This window comes from Carettochelys insculpta, chromosome 12 (assembly GCF_033958435.1).
Source record: "Carettochelys insculpta isolate YL-2023 chromosome 12, ASM3395843v1, whole genome shotgun sequence".
In the NCBI taxonomy this organism is placed as follows: Eukaryota; Metazoa; Chordata; order Testudines; family Carettochelyidae; genus Carettochelys; species Carettochelys insculpta.
Genome location: NC_134148.1, coordinates 22,092,793 through 22,113,453, shown reverse-complemented (window position 1 = coordinate 22,113,453; position 20,661 = coordinate 22,092,793). Strand labels below are relative to the sequence as shown.

Below are 20,661 nucleotides of genomic sequence, written 5' to 3'. Positions count from 1 at the left end.
GGGAAAAGATTCTCTGTCAGGCTATTCTAAATTCCGCCAGTGGCATGGACGCTATAAATGACCTACATCGATGGAGGAGCAACAAGGCAGTTCTCTTCCTGGCCCTCCCATTAAAACACACCCTGTCCATGCTGGAAGGGGAGAAGACAGGAGCCTCTGGCAGGACTCTACGTGCTACCAGGGGATTCCCCTAGGCACTCTGTCCTTGTTTGCAAGACAAGCCCCATGTCAGTTCTTTACCTTTCGTCTTTGCAGCTTGTGCTTGAAGGCGGTGTTCAAGATCCAACTTTTGCTTCTGAAGTTCAGAAATCTGCTGTTTAAGATCTGGGATCATCTTTATAAAGAGGAAAAAACCATCTCAATTATTTAGTTTCTCAATCTTTTACCTAACATTTAAAGAGCTGAATTAGCTTAAAGGAAACTGTCTTGATTTTCATTTTTCCAGTTCAATTTATTTTAATTTAAGACAATATTTCTTACCTACAACACATTACAAAATGCTTCACAAAAGAAATGATATTATAGACTCCTTTTTTTAAATGACTTTTCATCTCAGTGACTTCATATTCAGTTTTGAAACTATTTCTCCTAAGAGTTTCCTTGTTTCCAACCAAAGAAAATTATACTATACACTAGCGTCTATACCTGCAGCCTCTAAGCTACATGCGACCCACTGAGCTCCAGCTGCAGCCCGTGGACCCCCAAGCTGCTCCCCTCCCCCAGGCAGCTCTTGCACACAGGGGATCCAGAGTACTACATTTCCTACTGCCCTCCCTCCCTCCAAGCTCTTTTAGAGTGGCATGAATTTTCTGATTCGTGTTCCGTCCCTGCTCCTCACCAATCCTCCACCACAACACTGAGGCTGCTTCTACCCTCACCCCATTCCGTTGGAAATGGCATGGTAATGAGGCAATTCGAAGCAGGCTAATAAGACGCTAACGTGCATATTCAGCACCTTATTAGCATAATGGCAGCCGTGCGAATTTAAAAGTGCAGACTTCAAATTTCAGATTGACAGGGTAGATGGGGACAGCTTCGAAATAAGCGCCCCACTTTGACATTCCCTTACTCCAGTCGAGTCCTCTGGGAATAAGGGAATGTTGAAGTGGCCTGATTATTTTGAAGCTGCCCCCCATCTACACTGTCAATCTGCAATTTGAAGTCTGCACTACGAAATTTGTGCGGCTGCCATTATGCTAATGAAGCGCTAAATATGCACGCTAGCATCTCATTAGCCTGCTTTGAATTGCCTCATTACCATGCCACCTCTGATGGGAGGGGGAAAGTGTAGACACAGCCTGAATCAGCTGTTTGCAGCATTCCAGCCCAGGGAGGGAGGTGGAGAAGAGGGGGACAGAGCATGAATCAGGTGACTCGCATGCTCCAAAAGTCCTGGAAGGGAAGAGGAGGAGCAGGTAAGTGTTAGACTCTGATGAGCAAGCGGCATGGGAGAAGGGGGATGAAGGTGGAAACCCAGAGGGCTGCAGGCTGCTGAGGCCCACTCACGTGAAGGAGGACCACTCATGCAGCCCACCTGGTTTTCTCTCCCGGCACTACAGAATACAATGGAAATATATAGTCTTTAAAATGGCAAAATTTTGAGCTTTGTTTAACTGGTACTGGCTGACTGCTTACCCATGAGGATACTACAATTAAAGAAATACCCTTCAGAAGAAACAGTAAAGTACGTTTCTTTTTTTCTGTTCTAAGTGGTTGTTAAAACTCCCACGGCACTTCACAAAACAAACAAAAAAAACCAAAACATCACACACCCATCGTGTTCTAATAATTAATGTTTGTATGAGTTATTGCTGTATTTGTGTTGCTCTGGAAATATTTTATTAAATAACTTGTTTTATTAAGCTATGATGTATACCAAGAAAAAAGATTAACACAAACCGTCAACCAAGCAACAGCTAGCTTATCTGATTTCAAACCAGTTGTTTAAATTATGGATATACTGAAATGGCTAAACTTGATAGCTTTCTGATCATGACTGATGTTTTGCTGTTGTTTTTCTAGCCAACTCCATAATCAAATGGCCTAAAACCTTAGAAACAGATGTCTGCATATCTGAATGGCTGTTTGGTGTAAAACTGCATATTCATGTACATTCCTGTCATTTAAAATGGGTATTTTAACATTTTATGATCAGTTTGAAAAGAAATATTGAAGGCATCAGCCCAGGTTTACACAGCAGTCAGGGGCTACGACAGAATAATGTGGCTGAAGGAACTGGCTGTAGGACAGGCCAACCAAGTCTGTCCCTTTTTCTAAGGATGTCCTCATGCACGGGGATTTGTTGGGCATCACCACAGCCTTCACCCCAGTGTGGGCATAGAGGCTGGGTATTTTGACATTACTACACTCCAGGGGTTCTTCAGGATTCATGGACGTGCCTGCAGAAATACTGAAGGTTTCATGGCACAAATACAGTTGGGGGCAGAATTCTGTTGCAAGGTGATATGATGGAAGGTTCTGTCCTATCAGACAGTACTAACCTCCATAATGCTTGAACCTTACCATGTTTTCTGATGTAAGTCTACTAACTTGAAGCTGGATGCTGTCATTTATGTCATTTTCCTCCCTAAACAACTTCTGTAAATGGATAATTTCTTGACTAAGATGCCCAACTTTGAAGTTCAGAGCTTCAATCTCCTTTTCATAGTTCTCTTTCTGAGACTGGAATTGGCTTTCCAACACTCTGTTAGAAAACAAAAATAGGAGACTACAGAGTACAACTTCAGCAGCATTATGCTTTCTCCCAGGGTCAGACAAATCCAATATGAAAACAAATACACAGCTGTAGCCGAGCACCTCAGCAATTCAGACCAATCAGGATATGTCAGAACACACACATTTTGTTTTTCATTACAAGGGCTCAATCTGAACAGTTTTCAGTTTTACATTATAGTTTTCGACCATACAGCTCAAAGCTATTCAGTTATCTCACCTTTCCTGATATGCATACAATGTATTGTTCATGACTGTAAACAGAGATTTCACTTAGCAAGTTCAGAACCTTTAAAGACACAACACCACATGCAGACAAATCAGAATGTAAGCATTTCAGGTGGATTAAGGACCTTCATGGTAAAATACAAAAAGGCCCAAATTATGTACAAAGTGCTTCTTGTGCAAAATAAATGGATCTCACGAGTAACAGGTTCTTAAAGCTTCTATGTTAAAACTCTTTCCCCCTTTTTTGTTGTACAATACTAAATAAAACCATATGACTGGTTTAAAACAAAGATCAGAGACAGTTTTCTTATACACAGTATATGTACCAAGACAGCCTGAGCTTCTTCGTTCATTTCAGCCAACGGCTCTCCACTCAAAGATTTGTCCATGAATTGTCATGGAAAGTTTGCTAGCTAGTAAAAATACTCAAGTATCTCTAATGATTACACTATTAAAATGTCATCCTTACTTATGTTTATAATGCCCATTCCTGCAAGTTATATTCAGGTGTCATTTGTCATTAATGCATTTATCCTGTTGACTTCAAAACAATGCAGTTTGTTGGATTAAGCCCTAAACTATTCCACTATTAGGGTAACATTAGGTCACTTGCTATATGATGCTTTCACTACAATGCTGTAAGACGTTTCCTTATTACTGTCCCTTACTGTTTACTCCAGGAATCTCAGATCAGAATTATGAATAGATATTACATAATTAAACTAACCTTGTGGCTTTTTTCAGGCCCTCATAAGCAAACCAAAGTTCTCCATCCTCATTCAAATGTTCCAAATCTTCCATGGACAGTCTAAACACAAGGCAAGACAATACAAACTGTGTATGGATGAAGAAATTAAATCTCTTAAAAGTATAAAGTTTCACATCTTTAAAAAGCCAATGAAAATATCAAATATTTTACCTGCTTCTTACATCCTCAACATCATAGCTCTCAATAAATTGTTTTGCAACTTCTGACACCTTTTCTGAAAAGAAACATCTTTATATAAATGATGAATTTTCTCCTCTGATTTTCAGAGTATGTACGTCATAAAAATAATCAACCGAGACTCTTGCTAAAGCAGCCAAGTCCTTTATAAGTGGATGATACGTACAGTTAAATAAGGACTTTATTTTATCCCCATCTCTTTAAGGATCTGAATAGATACATGTGCCAAGGTACAGGTTCTCTCTATCATTTGCACTTGAAATAAAAGGCATGCCTTTCCTTTTGAATTCTGACATTGATAGAGTTGTCCACAGCTTTGCTGTTTAATGCTTTGATTACTGCAACATGATTTACAAGGGAAGTGACACCTTCAAGATATTAGGTACAGCAGAAAGTGCAAAAAGTGGCAGCACTTTTGTTAATCAGCATTTCTCATGGCCTCTGGTTCAGCCAAGTACTAAAGCCCATGCTTAACTTGAAGCATGCAAGTAATTCCTTTGACTCCAATTGGATTATTTATGTTCACAAATGCCTCGCTGACTCAGGGCTGGAAAGCACATTCATCCATGCTTTGTGAGTTGTACTGGTTATTCATTTCTGAGTTCAGTTTAAGGTGTTGGTTTTCATCTCTAGATGGTCTGAGTCTTGACTGCCTGAGAGACCAACTTTTCTGTAATGTGATCTCAAAACAAGCGTAATCCCAGAAACCTCTGAGTTAATTACACCATTGTTTAAATGGGAGATGTCCGAGAACAGAGTCTTCTTTGTGAGGAGTCCCTGGTCTCGGTGTTCATTCAGCAGGCTGTTTCTCTCAGGCCTTTTCTGGTGGAACAAGGTGTGGCTGATGGGATGGTGTTCATTCAGTGTTTGGCAGGGGGATTTAATTGTTTTTTGGCTGTGGTTTTTAATGTCTAGTTTGATATCTAATTGTGCTCATCCCTTCTGTAATGTACCTAGAAAAATGGACACAACTAAACATAGGCACATTTAACCAGTTCAAACAGAATGGAAAAGTTCTGTCTATAGATGCTCTGAAGTACAACAGTTGTCAGTTACCTCTCATTTCTCGCTTCTGGGATTGGACCTGCTTTTCCACATCCATTTTCTGTGTTTGAAGCAGTTCAATTTCCTTTTGCAATTCAGGTATCATCTGAATTGGACAAATTTTGCAGAATGAGACAGAGTCCAGTGGAATAAAAATGAGTGACTGAGATGGGGTTTAGCTCGATTGAGTTGTAAACAGCATTATGATTAAAAACAGTTTGATCAACATGCCTCAAGATTTAAAACATGTTCTGTGTAAATCAGTCTAGTCAGCTGTCTCAAATATTCCACAGTACAAGAGAAATTAATAGTAAGATTCTGGCAGAGAAAGAGATAGAGAGAGAGAGAGAGGGATGTTTATACTACAATATTTGAGTAAAGGAATATCTTGGAATATTTTGCTGTTTTTAAGCACACAAATACAAACAGGGTCGGTTTATAAAAGGGAATGAATTATATTTAGAAAACATCCTCCTAATGAACTAAGACCTTCCAAAAGTTGATTTGCATATTTTAATGGCCAAATGGTTAAGGCCCAATTTGGCACAGCTCTTCATGGTTACATTTGAAGCTATGCTAATTTTGAGGGCAGAATTAAGTTTAAAATATTCTTTTCATCAGGACAATGAAGACAGGGTTGTTTTTCTTTAGTTGACAGTGGGCTCCTGAGAAGTGCAATTTTCATATTTTACATTCAGATGTACAAACCAGCCGTTTGTGAACATGAAAATAATGTTGTGTGTGCATGTGTGGTATTTCAATGTGTACTGAAGACAGCTGTAAATATAACTATTGCTTCAATCATATTTTACCAACCACAACTGGCTTTAAAATGTACTGTACATAAACAACAAAACACAAAAGACGGATTATCAACAAAAAATGGAATTCTCATTTTGCAGCGTGTAGGAAGATACTGAAGCAAAATGGACTATCCCTGGTTTTGTTTATTGAGTAAGTTTGCATTAGCATTACTCCTACCATGGCCTGCTTTTTAAGTTGTCCTGCTTCCAGTTTTAAGCCATCCTGAATGCGGTGTTCTTCCTGAATTTGATGTTGCAGATTAATATTCTCTTCCTTGAGAGTTTTAATTTCTCCCTTTAATGACTCAATCTCTTTTTCATAGTCTTGCTTCTCATTTTGGAACTTTTTCTCGAGTTTTCTGTGTGGAATCAGAAAGAAAGTACTTTTTAAAAATCCATCTCCAGACTTTCTTTTTTTTTCTTTTTTATATTTGATTTGCTGGTTTGGAGACTGAAGGCAATGGCTATATCCACATTTGATACTATGATCTGCTGCCCACATCACTGCAGCCTCTGTTCTACTTTTAGAGTGCTAGCTCAGTCACACATCATATCCATTAAGGAGCTATTGTGAAGAACCTTGTTGGAAAACAGGTATTTTTTCAAGCAACCATCATGCCAAAGGTCATAATATGGACGAAATATGTGTGGTTTTGGGATACAAACAAAAACACTGTGGGAAGTGAGGGCCTGTGCCAAAAAATTAAGCTTTGTCCTGTATTTTCAAACAAACGTGCTTTATTTATTTGAAATGCTGGTGGTCAGAGAGAGAGAGAGAAACAGGAAGAGCCGCATGATCTTGCCTGATTTCCTATGGTTAATCCCCCTTTCTGTCTTTTGCCCTCTAAGTCATAAAAAATAAGACTGGTATCACCATCCACCTGTCCCCCAACACTGGATTGCAGTGTGTTTCAAAAGGCGCCATTATGGTTACATTCTCAAGCACATTTTTGAGAACCAAGAGGAGAATTAAAACAGAAAACTGCAAAAGCAAAATTGACCAAAAAGAATCTGCAGTTTCCCAAGCACACGGCTAATGTCTTTAGCCTTACTTCTGTTAACATGCTTTAGTTTCCTTTTAGAATTATTATATACCCCAGTAGCCATGGAGAATTGAATGATTTTGGTTATTATGTGTGCATAATACATTTTCAGAAAGAGAAAGAAAGGCAGAGAGAGTAAGAAAAATGTAGTTTTAAAACTAGTGAACTTAGATTCCATACATTCTTTGTCTTTCTTCTTTCTGTACATCTGTAAGCAGTTGTTTTGTGAGCTCATCCATTTTATCTGTGGAAAAAATATGTATGAAGGCTCTTCATGCATCAGTAAGTATACAGAGTAATAAAAACAAAGATCATGAGGTTTTGTTGTAATAAGAAATTCTTTGGCCATTTTAGTTTAGAATTACAATATTATCTCCCTTACATACACAGTTTAATTCTGACCTGCAGCACACAGTCTAAACAAGTTCTGACATATCAATATGCTATGGCTTCTAAAAATCTAATTACAAAGTTTCATGTGCTGACTCTTCCAGAGAACTTGGATTGGTAAGAGCAATATGTTAAAAGAACCAAGGAAAGAAGAGTTCTGAAGGGAATTCTATGGGCTCCCATCAAGAAAGGAAGAAAGGGAGAGATGGACTCTAGAAAAGAGACTGGGCACAATCATACCTAACTGAAGAATTTCAGAAAGGTGTCAGTAAAGGCCAGATGTTCAGCTGTGAAAAACAGACACAACTCTAATGACTTCAACAGAGCTATGCCTGTGTACACCTAGGCTACGTCTACACGTGCAGCCAACATCGAAATAGTCTATTTCGATGAATAACGTCTACACGTCCTCCAGGGCCAGCAACGTCGATGTTCAACTTCGACGTTGCTCAGCCCAACATCGAAATAGGCGCAGCGAGGGAACGTCTACACGTCAAAGTAGCACACATCGAAATAGGGATGCCAGGCACAGCTGCAGACAGGGTCACAGGGCGGACTCAACAGCCAGCCGCTCCCTTAAAGGGCCCCTCCCAGACACAGTTGCACTAAACAACACAAGATACGCAGAGCTGACAACTGGTTGCAGACCCTGTGCCTGCAGCATAGATCCCCAGCTGCCGCCGAAGCAGCCAGAAGCCCTGGGCTAAGGGCTGCTGCCCACGGTGACCATAGAGCCCCGCAGGGGCTGGAGAGAGAGCATCTCTCAACCCCCCAGCTGATGGCCGCCATGGAGGACCCAGCAATTTCGACGTTGCGGGACACGGATCGTCTACATGGTCCCTACTTCGACGTTGATCATCGAAGTAGGGCGCTATTCCTATCTCCTCATGAGGTTAGCGACTTCGACGTCTCGCCGCCTAATGTCGAAGTTAACTTCGAAATAGTGCCCGATGCGTGTAGACGCGACGGGCGCTATTTCGAAGTTGGTGCCGCTACTTCGAAGTAGCGTGCACGTGTAGACGCAGCTCTACTGAGCAGCTGGCTCCATCAATTTTCTCCACTGCAACCTGGTAAAGCTGCCCTACATCTGCTATCTTACTGTACCTTTCATTTCCTCGGTGTCCTCTTGGAGCTTCTGTTCTAAGAATGTTTTCTGTTCTTGCAGTTCCGCATTCAGTTTCTCAAGTTTTGAGAGTTTCTGCAAACATACGAAGTTAATAAAATACACAAACTTAACAAGGAACTAAGAAATATTTAATTACAATTCAGGTCTTCTGGATAAGTTATACGTTGCAGATGCTTTAGCAACTCTCAGGATCAGGCATGACATAAAACCATTGTTGCAGTAACTAAAAGATTTAATAAACTCTCTTTTACTGCAAACACCCCTGGGAGCAGGAAGATGAACCTGTTCAGTGTCCTCCTTGTATTTCTTCCCTTTTTCCTCAGAAGTTCTCCTTTGTGTCACTGATTTTTCAAGCTCTACTTCAAGTTTCTGGATTGTATCTCGGTCATTCGCATGAGTTGAAGCCAGGTTAGTCAGTCTCTCCAGTAAGCCATGATTTTCTTTGCTCTAAAATGAGTAAACATAAGTTAAAATGAAACCAAATTCAAATTTTGTTCCATTCTGTTTAGTACCTTATATTATTAGAGTAATACACACATTTTCCTGCCCAAAACAGTTGGAACAGGTTCGGCGCTCTCTCTCTCTCAGTTACCAAAGCCCACCTTGTGTGTCTTTCACTGGAAATCTCTAACAATCTAACATTTCTTCTGTCATTTTAAAAAATGGATTTGGAACACTGTATTAGTAAAGAATGACTCCGAGGAACAGAATCAAGTAATACCTGGACAACAGAAACAATATACCCTCAACTTTGTGTCAGTTGCAAGAAAACAGTAAAGCTATTGCCTGACCCCTGCCCACCCTCACTCCATTATGTTCGCCATAACCAGGGAAATTCTGTCTGAAAATGATGTTCAAGCCATATCATAAAACCAGGTAAGATGGCTATCAAAAAATTATCCCTGAAAGAAACCATGCCAGAACACCCAAAAGAGCAAATGGATTTAAACAGAGCTGCAGCTAATACGGTTCTGACCCCAATGTGAACAGGGCCAAGAAATATGATTGAGCTGTTGCAGCAGACAGAGCAACTGCTACACCAGATCTAACCACTGGCCCTTCTAGTCCAGAATCCTATCATGCAGAGTGACTGGTACCAAACACGTCAAAAAGGTACAAGGAAGCCTCATAATGGACAAATACAGAACAGTGTACTTAGGTGAGAAGACAGTTTGTGGTTGTTTGGTGCCCTTATCAGGGCCCATATCCCTTATGCAATTTCTTATTGTCTAATGAACTACAGATGATATTATGTAAATGTCAAATTCACAATGTGGTTGAATTGAAATAAAGCAAATGCATTAAAGGAAAAATAAATACAAAACATGAATGGATTTTTGTCATCTACCTGCTCTTCTAATTTCTTCTGCAGTCGTTGAACTCTGTATGAAAGCTGAATATTCACTACAAACCGCCGAATATTCTGAAATCTGCGTCTTGCAAGCCAAGCACGGGCATATTTCTGAAGGATGACAGCCTTATGCTCCTTGAGCATCTTAAAAACAAGAGAGCAACAAACTCCTATAATTTCTAGTGGATCAACCATCATCTGTTCAGCTGTTCTGTGCTTCTATCTATGGGGATAAATGACCATCTTAGGATTTTAACATTTAAAATAGAAACATATTCAAATAATGTATCAAAACCATTGGAATAATCAAAGCAAGCTTCCTCTAGCATGTAAAAAATTCTCAAGTGAATGTGCAATAGATCCTGTCAGAAATTATGAAGTTACGAACTGTAACATTTCATCTTCATGCTGAAGTATTCAAGAGTCCTCCTATCAAAGATGCAGCATTACGCATCACTAGATTTTTGCCTCCATCATTTTAAAACACAAAAGTTCCCAAACACTGGGATGTTGGTCGAATTCTTAAATGGCTGTACCTTTCGGAATTTCTTCCTTGCTAGAAATCCACGCACATAAGCTTGAATTGTTATAACAGCCACACGGATCAGCTTGCAAAGTTTACGGACTAGATATCCCCGAGTGTACTTCTGAATAACTATAGCAGCCCAGGCTTGCTTTAGAGCTGTAGCAGTAATAGCTTGTCTTAATTAAAAAGAAAATAGAGTTATTTTTAATTCTGGACTATGAAGGAAGTTATTTTTGACTGCTTGTGCTCATCTTCTCAAGTCCCAAATGTCTGACCCAAAAGAAATAAGGAGACTCAATGACAAGTCTATAGTCTCAGTGTCATGAGGCAACATCTGTAATGTAAGTAATTTAAAACGATACATGTGAGGTCATAGCCAGTGGAGGAGAATTTGGGTCTAAAAGAAGGGGTGTTCCTATCATGAGGCATATTCACATTACGTAACCTTTTAATTTGAACTATTCCTAAAAACAAGTCAATATGCAGAGCTAGGGCGACCATATCTCCCTGTCCCAAATATAGGACAAGGAGATATGGTGGGGAGGGGCGGATTCCCCAAGTCCTGGGAAGCTGGGAAGGAGGCGGCAGCTGCCAGTGATTCCCCAAAGCCCCGGAGAAGCAGAGGCTGCCAGCCTCTCTGGGAGCCTCAGGGAAACGGCAGCTGCCCATGTCGTCCCCCTCCTCCCCCAAGGCTGGGGTAAGGGGGTTTAAATACGGGACAATGAGTCCCTTTTTAAAAAAAAGTCAGGATACCTCTTGAGTATGTCAAATACGGGACCATCCTGCCCAGTACTGGACCGTCTCGCCCAATACAAAATGGATGGTCACCCTATACAGAGCCAAATAGTGATTCAAGTGCCAAGTGGGCCCAGATTCCTGTTGCCTGGTCAGGCTCAGCTGACGAGAACAGAATGCCAAACAAACTCCATGGTGGGAAGCCCCGCTGCAGGGCATCTGTGATGTTTGCATCACTCCAGTTTCCTTCACAGCCACATACAGAGCTGGGTTCACTTGGGAGTGACCTCTGTGGAGGCTGTTTCTCTCCGGTTAACCTGGTAGGGAGCTGGTCCCCTCAAGATGATGCAGCTGGGGTGGTGGGGGGCATGGTGGACAGTAAGGGGGTCTGTGAAGGGGCCAAGCTGCTGCACTAGAGCTGGATGAAAGCCCTTCAGCCATGGAACAGGGACCCGACACCCTGAAGACAAGTTCCTCCCTGACCAGTCTCAGCAGAGGGGGCAGAAGAGCAACCCAGACTCTTCCAACCTCGCACAATCGTCTTTGAAACCTCCCATTTCCAGCCTCCCGTTTCCAGCCTTTGCTTTCCCTCACAGCGTGTGCTGTGTGGGGGCAGCAAGAGCTTTTGTGGCCCCTGTATACAGGAAGGTGCGAGACATCAAGGGAGCAGGATACCAGCTTGTGGGGCCTTCCTGACCCCTTGTAGGTGTCTGAAGACAATCAGTTACTTTGGCCCACCAATCTGCCACTCAGCATCAGTCAGGGATGTGCTATTTAGGACCACCTAGGTCCTCAGAGACTCGTCCACAGCATTTAACACTGGACAGAGTTCTCCTTGAATATCTCTACAACAACACAGCATTTTCAGGGTCATAAATACACTCAACAGCCAAGCGGTAACTTGGGATTACAATTCTGAACTCTCCCCCTCTATTGACACTTGCCTGTAAATGACAGGCATGACTCTGAGCCCTGAAAGCAAAAGGATTTATTATGAAATACCGTACAGCCCGCTGTCCGCGGAAGTACTGCTGTATTGTCACAGCTGCTTGTTTGATGCGGAAGAATTTCTTCCGTTGACACCAGCCTCGGACGTTCTTTTGGATCATGATGCACGCTTGTCTCAATTTATCCAACCGCAGTTTTTCCAAATAAGCAACCTGCCCTGCTCTGAAGAAAATTTTTGTTCTCCCAAGCTCATACTGGTTAGGGTCCTGCCAAAGAAAATGGGAGTTTTATTTATAACTCGTCATCGTCTTCTCCTCTTCAGGGAACAGAGTGTCAGGGGAAATAACATGCGTTTTGTCCCACAAACCTTCATTGAAGCCTAGCTGTGCCAAAATGTCAGAACTCTGTTTATGACAAACATCCTTCCTATGGATGTGGGGGGAATATTTAAGCTCTGTGCTCACTTCACAATCTTTCTGCCTCAAAAATCGGGGACCTAAATGCTAAAAGAGACTGAGGAATTTGCACAGGGCCACTGTTATCTATTTTATAGTCTCACAGCACTTTTCATACAATTTAATCTCAAAGCACTTTATGAACTATGACCAAAATTCTCCAGACACTTACACCATTAACTGACTGTCTGTAACTGAAGGCAGCTTCTGGCCCTACATGTTTATACTTCAGCTGAAGTTCAGTCACCTCTAAGCTGAAGGACAACAAATAATTGATATCATACAAATAGATATCACACAGGAACGATGAGAGAGAGGGAAGGAAATATTTTCAGCCAGGGATAGCTTAGGTGCAAAAAAGTGACACGGGATCCTTCAAGATTAGGGCAGGTGGCACTCTATGGCTTTAATTTGATTTTGGAAGTCCTAAGTGGAAAGAAGCTGCATACAATAAACAGCAAGGGCTGCAGTCTCCCACTTAAAGAGGATGGAAATCTCAATTTGCTTAGACTAAAGCTTTGGCATTTAAGAGTTTAACTGCAAGGAATCATATTTTTGACCAGCACTGTACTTTACCATATGACATCATGTGAGCCACATTAGAATACATAAAAAACAAATAATACTAAGTGTGTACAAAGCACTTTCTTTTCATTGATCTAAAATGCCTTACAAAGATAGGCCAAGTATCATTATACCCATTTTACAGATGGGGACTCAGTTGTCCAGAAAGGTTAAGTAATTTGTTTACAGTGAACACAAACTCTGTTTACAATTCACTATACCAGAGATGATCAAATGACCTGCCTAACAACAAGGTAAATAGTATTCAATCATCATTCATTTTTAAAGAGTGAGTAACTACTCTTCTGATTTGGAGCCTTTGTATGCATAGTGAAGCCTGCAACTCTGTCACTGATGTCATGCATTCTGTGACTTTCTGGGATCTCCACAACTTCTGCAACTGGAGGTGCAGCTGACCCCATGGCCACCTAAGCTGTTGACCCCAAACCTTGCTGCTGGGGAAACCCTGCGGCTAACTGCACAGGCACACCCTGGCAGCTGGCCGCAGGGCTACCCAACCAAGGAGCAGTCTGGGCAGCTGGCCCCTGGGGCCACTCTGGAGCAACAATCCTGGGAGTCCATCTTAGAGAAACAGTCCTGGAGCAGCAGCAGACCTGGGAATTACCCCAGAGACCATCAGAGCAGTGTATGGCCAGGGGCAGTCAGCCCCTACCACCAGAGCAGGACCTGCTATTCTTCCTCAGGTCCTCCCCAAGCAGCAGTACCACAGTGCCCAAATTCAGTTGGGAGTATTTACAGTAAAAATCATGGACAGATCGCAGGCTGTGAATTTCTGTTTATTACTGATGACCTGTCCATGACTTTTACTAACAATTGTTATACCATGGTAGCCTTTTTTATAACAGGTGACAGCACAGACCGGTGCAGAAGCACTGACCTGGATTAACCTCTGCAAAACAGTCCTGCAAATCTCTCTCTTGTCACTTAAAGAGAGCTCACGCTGCGTCATGAGAATGCTGTAACGGCTGAAAAACTCGAGGTATGTCCACCTACAAAATGAAAAATTGGTGCATGGAAATTATTTCATCAGTTCTACACACACGTCCCAGAGAAAAAGGGCCAGGCACGTACCTAGAGGGATAGCTCTGTGCACTAATTCGAATAGTTTCCAAAACACCACATGCTCGCAGTTGCTGCACCACCCTCTTTGAGTCAAACCTAAGGGAACAGAACTTTTACTTTATTTTCTTCCAGTTTTTATATGCCGCATTTCATTATAACGATTGTATTTCTTACAAAGATTAGCACCTCTATGAGGAATTGGAGATATCACAGTTTTGATAAGGGGTTCTTTAACAGAAAAACAAAATAGTCTTTGAGAATATTATGATCAAATGAAGAAACATGAACCATTTTATATTTGTATTCATGCCTGATGCACTCAGGATCCCAAGGGAGTTTTCAGGATCTCTTATCTCTGAGCAAAATTTTTCATATGGAAAAAAAACCCATGGAAATGAAACTTTAGGGCTTTCCCCCAAAAGACGAATATACAATACATTTATTTTTCTCTTACAAAGGCTTTGATCCCTTTAGTGCTAAACATGGAAGTGTATATCATAGGGCACAAAATCAAACAGTATTCTCAATGTATAACATATATACAAGTAAATTCTCACTAGCAAATTCTGTAGCGCGATTTATGATTTCAAAGACTGTTTAAGCACTTCCTGGAATGTCAGTTCCTGAACAGTAGATCTTTGTGATTGTGTAACATGGTACGAAGAACACTGATATAAGGATGTATGTCTCTCTGGTCAATGCATGTATCTGTCAGCACTACTAATGGACATCATATCAAGGAACCAAGAGATTTTCCTGTATGTCCACAAATGAAACTAATTAATGGCTCCATGCATGCTTCGCGTGATTAACATCTATTCCAATTTAAAAGATATTGGCAGAAATGCTGGCTACCAGAAACAAAGAAGGATACTTGCCATATGCATAATATTAAGAATGCTCTTCTCCTTCATAACTATGACAGTGCGCGTTATAAGAATTCTGGGACGACTGCAAACATTTGAGGCTTGAATGACATTGTGTACAGCTCTTTTCTATGACTGTTCCTAACACCTTTATAAATATTTTTGTTAAAAGGAAAGCTGGTATGAACCTGGTGGTGACTTTCCTTCACAGAACCCAAATATACTAATCTATGGTATTATGGAAGATGAAGCATACCAATATGAAATATCTACTCACCTAAACTGAAAATGGTCTGCCTGCTCTCCAAAAATGTTATAGCAATAAACAAAAACAACAAAAACCACAGCTTGAAATCTTTTAACTTAACAGAAAATTTTCCAGTCTCTTAATAACTACAACCAGATGAATCATACAGCATTCACTGTCTATACAAAAATATTAAGTTGCTTTACTTTAGTAATCTTCAAGAGAATAAAATATATTCTGCATGTTAACTGCAGCTAATTAAGTATTTTATTAATATTTGGCTCATCTGAAATATAAGATTACATATTCAGTCTTAGAATTCTGCTTTATATTAAAGATAATATAGTGCGGCACCAGCACTAGCGTACTCACTCGAATGGCAATTTCTCGTCATTTGGCTTTATGCATCGTACATAGTGAGGAGTAGTGGCATTAAGTGTCTCCATAAGCAAATATAAAGAACTGCGGAACTAGAAAATATTAAGGTAACAATTTAGCTAATTTAACATTCCCATCAAAGTAATACGTCTTTGACTTCTGACCCTGAGTTAGTCTCTAGTGAGAAACTCTAACAATAAATATGGGCAGCAGTCTTCTCAGAGTTCAAAATGTTGGCCCTATTGACTGTTTCCACACACAAATACACAAACACACCCACCTGCAGACACAACTAGTATACTAGTAGTTGAGCTGTCCCTAGTTGTACTGCACACTAGACATCACAGAATCAAGTTTCTAAATACATAATACAACATAGGCATTTAAGAACAAATGTGAATCTCATGCCCCCAAATACATATTCCTGAATGCCTGCACATCACCAATATTTTCTGCTTCACAGAATCACAGAACTATAGGGTTAGACGAGATTGCAATGGTCATCTAATCTAGTATTGACTAAAAAGTGCTGTAATAAGAGGACTATGGAAAAATCATGACCACCCTGGTGGCTGATATCAAGGGCTGTTGTTGGGGACTGAACTGGATACCTCTAGAGTTAGAAGTATGAACTTTTTAATCTTGAGCTAAACTCTCTACCTTACTGCCAACTGTTGTCCGGAACTGTTTGTTAGGTGGCTTCACCAGAGTTTTTGCAGATTTGACTTTTATAGATGGCTTGAATGGTGAACTGAGCACTTGTTGGTCTTGAAAAAAGCTTGCACACAGTTGAAACTAAAAGCATAAAAGAAAGGATCATAGTTAACAGGGTCCTTGTAATAACGTTTTACTTAAAGAATTCTAAGCACAAGACAGAACAGACATTGCTAATCTTAGAATTTACATGAAATTTTGTAGCCTTTGAGATTGGACCCTTTGACTGAAGATTGATAACTAACTAGGGAACAATTATGGATGGGCTTCATTTGACAAAGACCTGGAGCCTGTAATCAGCTTGCATGCAGTCTTACTGACTTCAGTGGACTTGCTTGGGGGTACAGGGATACACCCATGTGGACAGGATGGGTTAAATTAATATGAATAACGTTAATATAACAAGGTAACTTAAAATTAATCATTTGTTTTTATTTGTCAGGGTAAGTTAGATGCTTAACAATCACACTGGATTGTCAAATGCAGTAAGCCAAAAACTGATAAAGCTTTTTTCTTTTCACCTCACCTTTCAGTGAAATTCTTTCTGTGCCTTTCCCTGCTATTTTTTGTTTGATTTTTAAAATAATCAGTGCTAGCAGCCATGATAAACTACACAGTAGATCAGTTTGCATAGACCTCAAGAAAAAAAAGCAGTTTTAATAAACTGCGATTTCAATTTCAGTCTTCCATAGGGTTTGTTTATGAAGAACATTATAAAATACTTTATGATATGAAAAACATGAACTTGCAAGGCAACTATACATCAGAATAAGACTAAACTGTTCTTTTAACATTAAGTGTCACTTAGAAAGTAAAAGTATACCATTTAGAACTACTTTAGATCCACCGTAAGTAATATTTTCTTAATTGAATAACATTAGGGCAAAGTATTTTCATCTTTATCATTTCCTGCAAGAATTCTAGTGTCTCTAGTAGAATACTCAGCCATGAAGAATTTGCTAACCTTGCTGTTTCTCAAAATTTCAATCAATACTTCATATACCGTATCTCTGTTTTTTTCCAGAAATCCTTCAGATTTGTACTCTACCTGCGCAAAAAAGTGAAGTTAGTAATCATAATGCCACCAACATGAAAAATTATTCAAAGGAAATTTGCACTGGGTACAAATGGAGCTGGTCTTAAAGACCTGGTCTGATATCTTTATTATTCCTAAACATTGTAGGTAAAATTCTGCCTTGACCAGTTGCTTTGTGCCAGATGTATAATGTGCAGCTGTAGGAGCTGGGCAGTTGCCCAATACTCAGCCAGATGTATTTCAATTCTGCTTCGGCTAGGAACTGCATGCAGACCCAGCTACCACATTCGGCAGCCTGCAGTGCTTTTGATAGTTAGCAGAGGAGCACGTCCTGGACAGCCAACTACTTTCTTTTAGGATTATCATGCACATTGTGGTTCAACGTTCCTTCTAGTGCTCTTCTCTCATTTATCCACAACCTTCTGTTGCTCATTTCCCCTTCCTTAAACTCCAAGTGCCTCCTGAAAGCAAGCTTCAAACGTAAATAATGAAGATACTCATAAAACCTGATGGTAACCAAATGTATGTCAGTTGCAACCCTGACTACTTTGCTAGTACATTGTATGTTTTTTTCTGCAACCCTAGTCTTAGGCTTTTGGTCTTTTGCTTACAAATGTACAATTGTGGGCTCTTTGGAACAGGGATTCTATGTTTGTACAGCACATTGCGGATCCACAGCCAAGCAACATATAATAAAACACCACCATACATTGAATACAGTTGGCAAAGATGCCACAGGTACGAATCCCATCTATATTTTAATAGACTTTTCCCCCTTTCTGAATGTTATGCAGGCTGCAAAATGGTGAAATAATACAGTAAAACGTACACCTTACCTTATCAGCAAAGTGCTGGATGACAAAAGACGTGTTTGACATTTTGGGCTTTTGAAAGAGCGGGTTCTTGTTGACGTAATTATTATAGAGTTTTTGGAGCCAATTTTCATCTGTCCCCTGAGGTAACTGTAAAGAGGCAAGCTATGAGGCTGCTTAATAAAATATTCTTGGAATGCTAACAATGAGGAAACTGCTTACCACAGGTTACACCTCCCTTATTGGGCATGCTCGGGACCTGACAGGTCCTGAACAAGAGAATTTGCTGGACGAAGGTGGTCCAAGGCTTCTGCAACCAAACAGCCAAGCCCTCTGGGGTCACTGCAGCTCCAGCCTCATTCCCTTGGGACTCTGGTCCCAACCCAGGCTCCCAGAGGGTTCCAGCAAGCCCTTGTGCTACCAGGAGGCAGATGAGGGCTCTGGCTCCTGGCCCTGAGCTGCCATGGGACAAGGAGGGTCTCCCAGCTCCCACTGCTGCAGAGCAGGCGGGGGCTTGGTTCCTGGCCCCATGCTGCTGTGGGGCAGGTAGGGGCTCTGGCTCCCAGCTCCACTGGGGCTCCTGCCCCAGATATTTCCCTCACATCTGGCAACATATGTGGTCCTGCCAGACCACAGATGTCACTGGACAAGAGTGTATGGGATTTCAGGAGGTGCAACATGTACCAATAAATGCTGCTAAAGCAATACACACCCAATGCGCTGGGATGATAAATGGCATCTGAGTTTTCAGCTCTTTCAGAAATTCCCAGGGGCAAACCATTTTAAGAAGAAACAGGGTCCTGAAAACCACCCACAGCTGATCACAGAACTTTCTCAAGTTAGCAGGCAGCCCACTCTGCCATGAACACTGTCCCCTCCTCTGAAAAGGCAGAGACAACAGAATTCCAAATGAGGCATAATTTAAGTGCTCACAATATTTACGACAATCAGGCCAAGAGAATTGTACCTGGGGAATCACTGGCCTTGATCAGTAACCTTCTATCATCCCAGGCATGGTATAGATTCTGAAAATCAGGTGACAAGTGACTTGCCAAGGTCACACAGAATCACTTTGGATTTGTTTCCCCAAGCCTGCCCTTTACCTCTCAGATCATCCTTTCCCCTTTAGAGGAAGGGGCAGAAGTGAAGGAAAAATGGGGCAAAGAAAAAAAGGGAGAAGTACAGTGAGAAGAGAAGCGTAGATCAATGTTTCTCGAGCTTTTTTCATAAATTACCCTTTTTAAAAAATTGGAAGCAGCCCCAGACTTCTCTCATGTACCCCTAAGGGTACATATACTGCTGGTTGAGAACCATGGTCCTGAGGTAATCTGAAGAGGTTTTGAAACAAGTGACATTCAACTTTTCCAGAGTACCGTACCCTTTTCAGGAGTCAGATTTGTTTTGCATACCACCAAGTTACACCTCACTTAAAAACCACTTGCTTACAAAAATTTGCTGATTTTCTATCATCTTATTATCAAATAAATGAATTGGAATAGAAATATTGTACTTACATTTCAGCATAAGGTACATAAAGCAGTAGAAACAAGTCACTGTCTGAATGAACTTTTAGATTGTACTGACTTTATTAGTGTTTTTATGGAGCCTGTTGTAAAACTAGGCAAATATCTAGATGAGTTGACTACCCCATGGAAGAGCTCAGAGAAACACTGGCCTAGATAATACATAGGGGCAGAAGAGTGTATAGAAAGAGATGAGGCAGAGATGTAGGTCTGTCATGGTCAGGGTGTGGTTGAAAGTGAAAAAAGGAAGTCTGAAAAGAAACCAATAAGACAGCAGGTGGATTTCACTAAAATAATAAAAGAGAGATTCTTTACAACTTGAGAAGACTACTAAGGATTCAGCCAATGATCACTGCATCAGCTAGCTGCTCACACTCTTAATTTACAAAGCACAGGAATAAGGTTTAAAGCCCAAATTCTTCCTGACACAAAACCTGCAGAAATGTTTTCATACCAGTTCAGAAGTATAACAATTTAAAAATTACCAAGCACTCTTCATCTAGCAGCTCTAAAATGCCCATTTTAGCTTCAATAAGGTCAATGACTGGTTGGTTGTCATAAAAGTCTATTAGAGTCCATGGGATGTCTTCCTTCATATACTCCTCTTGTTCAAGTTTAAAGACATGCTATTAATGAAAATGTCAACATCATGCAAAGCACGTTAGTAACTTAAAACAAAATGCAGGCCCTGGGAAACCAGAGGGTAGGTAAAATATTAGCGTAAGGTAGAGGAGGCAAATGTAAGAAAACCTCTTTTCTGAGTATTGCTGATCTTTATTATAAAGACACCAATCCACACATACAACTCAGCCAAATACACCACACGTATTGTAGCATACAGTACATACCAGGTTAAATTGCTGTTGCAGTTTTTCATTGGCATAATTGATGCAAAACTGTTCAAAGCTGTTCACATCAAAAGTTTCAAATCTGGAAAACATTTTGAAAATTAGGGGAAGAGGTCATTAGATAGGAGAAAAACGTAAACTGTGAGATCACCTGAAACTGAGTGCCAATGTCCCTAGGGAAATTTGGGAGAAAACTGCTGCTTATAAGGAAATTAACTTCTGAACCTTTCGGTTTTCTTGGGGAGAGCTACGCTCACAGTGG

The 20,661-nt window shown here is 40.7% G+C and overlaps 1 protein-coding gene across 3 annotated transcripts in view; it reads right to left on the bottom strand.

Annotated features, from left to right (window-relative positions):
• Positions 1–20,661, bottom strand: part of MYO5C (myosin VC) — a 68,796-nt gene that overhangs the window by 18,748 nt on the left and 29,387 nt on the right. For 2 of the 3 annotated variants that reach the window (XM_075006465.1, XM_075006466.1), the window contains exons 11-30: positions 20,400–20,481; positions 20,037–20,177; positions 18,053–18,178; positions 17,145–17,228; positions 16,127–16,261; positions 15,461–15,558; positions 13,985–14,071; positions 13,791–13,902; positions 11,928–12,139; positions 10,201–10,366; positions 9,662–9,808; positions 8,596–8,760; positions 8,292–8,385; positions 6,978–7,041; positions 5,933–6,113; positions 4,964–5,057; positions 3,881–3,944; positions 3,689–3,769; positions 2,524–2,704; positions 241–334 (exon numbers count right to left, since the gene is read on the bottom strand). In XM_075006465.1, the coding sequence (XP_074862566.1) occupies positions 241–334; positions 2,524–2,704; positions 3,689–3,769; positions 3,881–3,944; positions 4,964–5,057; positions 5,933–6,113; positions 6,978–7,041; positions 8,292–8,385; positions 8,596–8,760; positions 9,662–9,808; positions 10,201–10,366; positions 11,928–12,139; positions 13,791–13,902; positions 13,985–14,071; positions 15,461–15,558; positions 16,127–16,261; positions 17,145–17,228; positions 18,053–18,178; positions 20,037–20,177; positions 20,400–20,481 (2,408 nt within the window). The remainder of the gene's footprint in view (positions 1–240; positions 335–2,523; positions 2,705–3,688; positions 3,770–3,880; positions 3,945–4,963; positions 5,058–5,932; positions 6,114–6,977; positions 7,042–8,291; positions 8,386–8,595; positions 8,761–9,661; positions 9,809–10,200; positions 10,367–11,927; positions 12,140–13,790; positions 13,903–13,984; positions 14,072–15,460; positions 15,559–16,126; positions 16,262–17,144; positions 17,229–18,052; positions 18,179–20,036; positions 20,178–20,399; positions 20,482–20,661) is intronic. The other variant, XM_075006467.1, reaches the window with a different exon arrangement.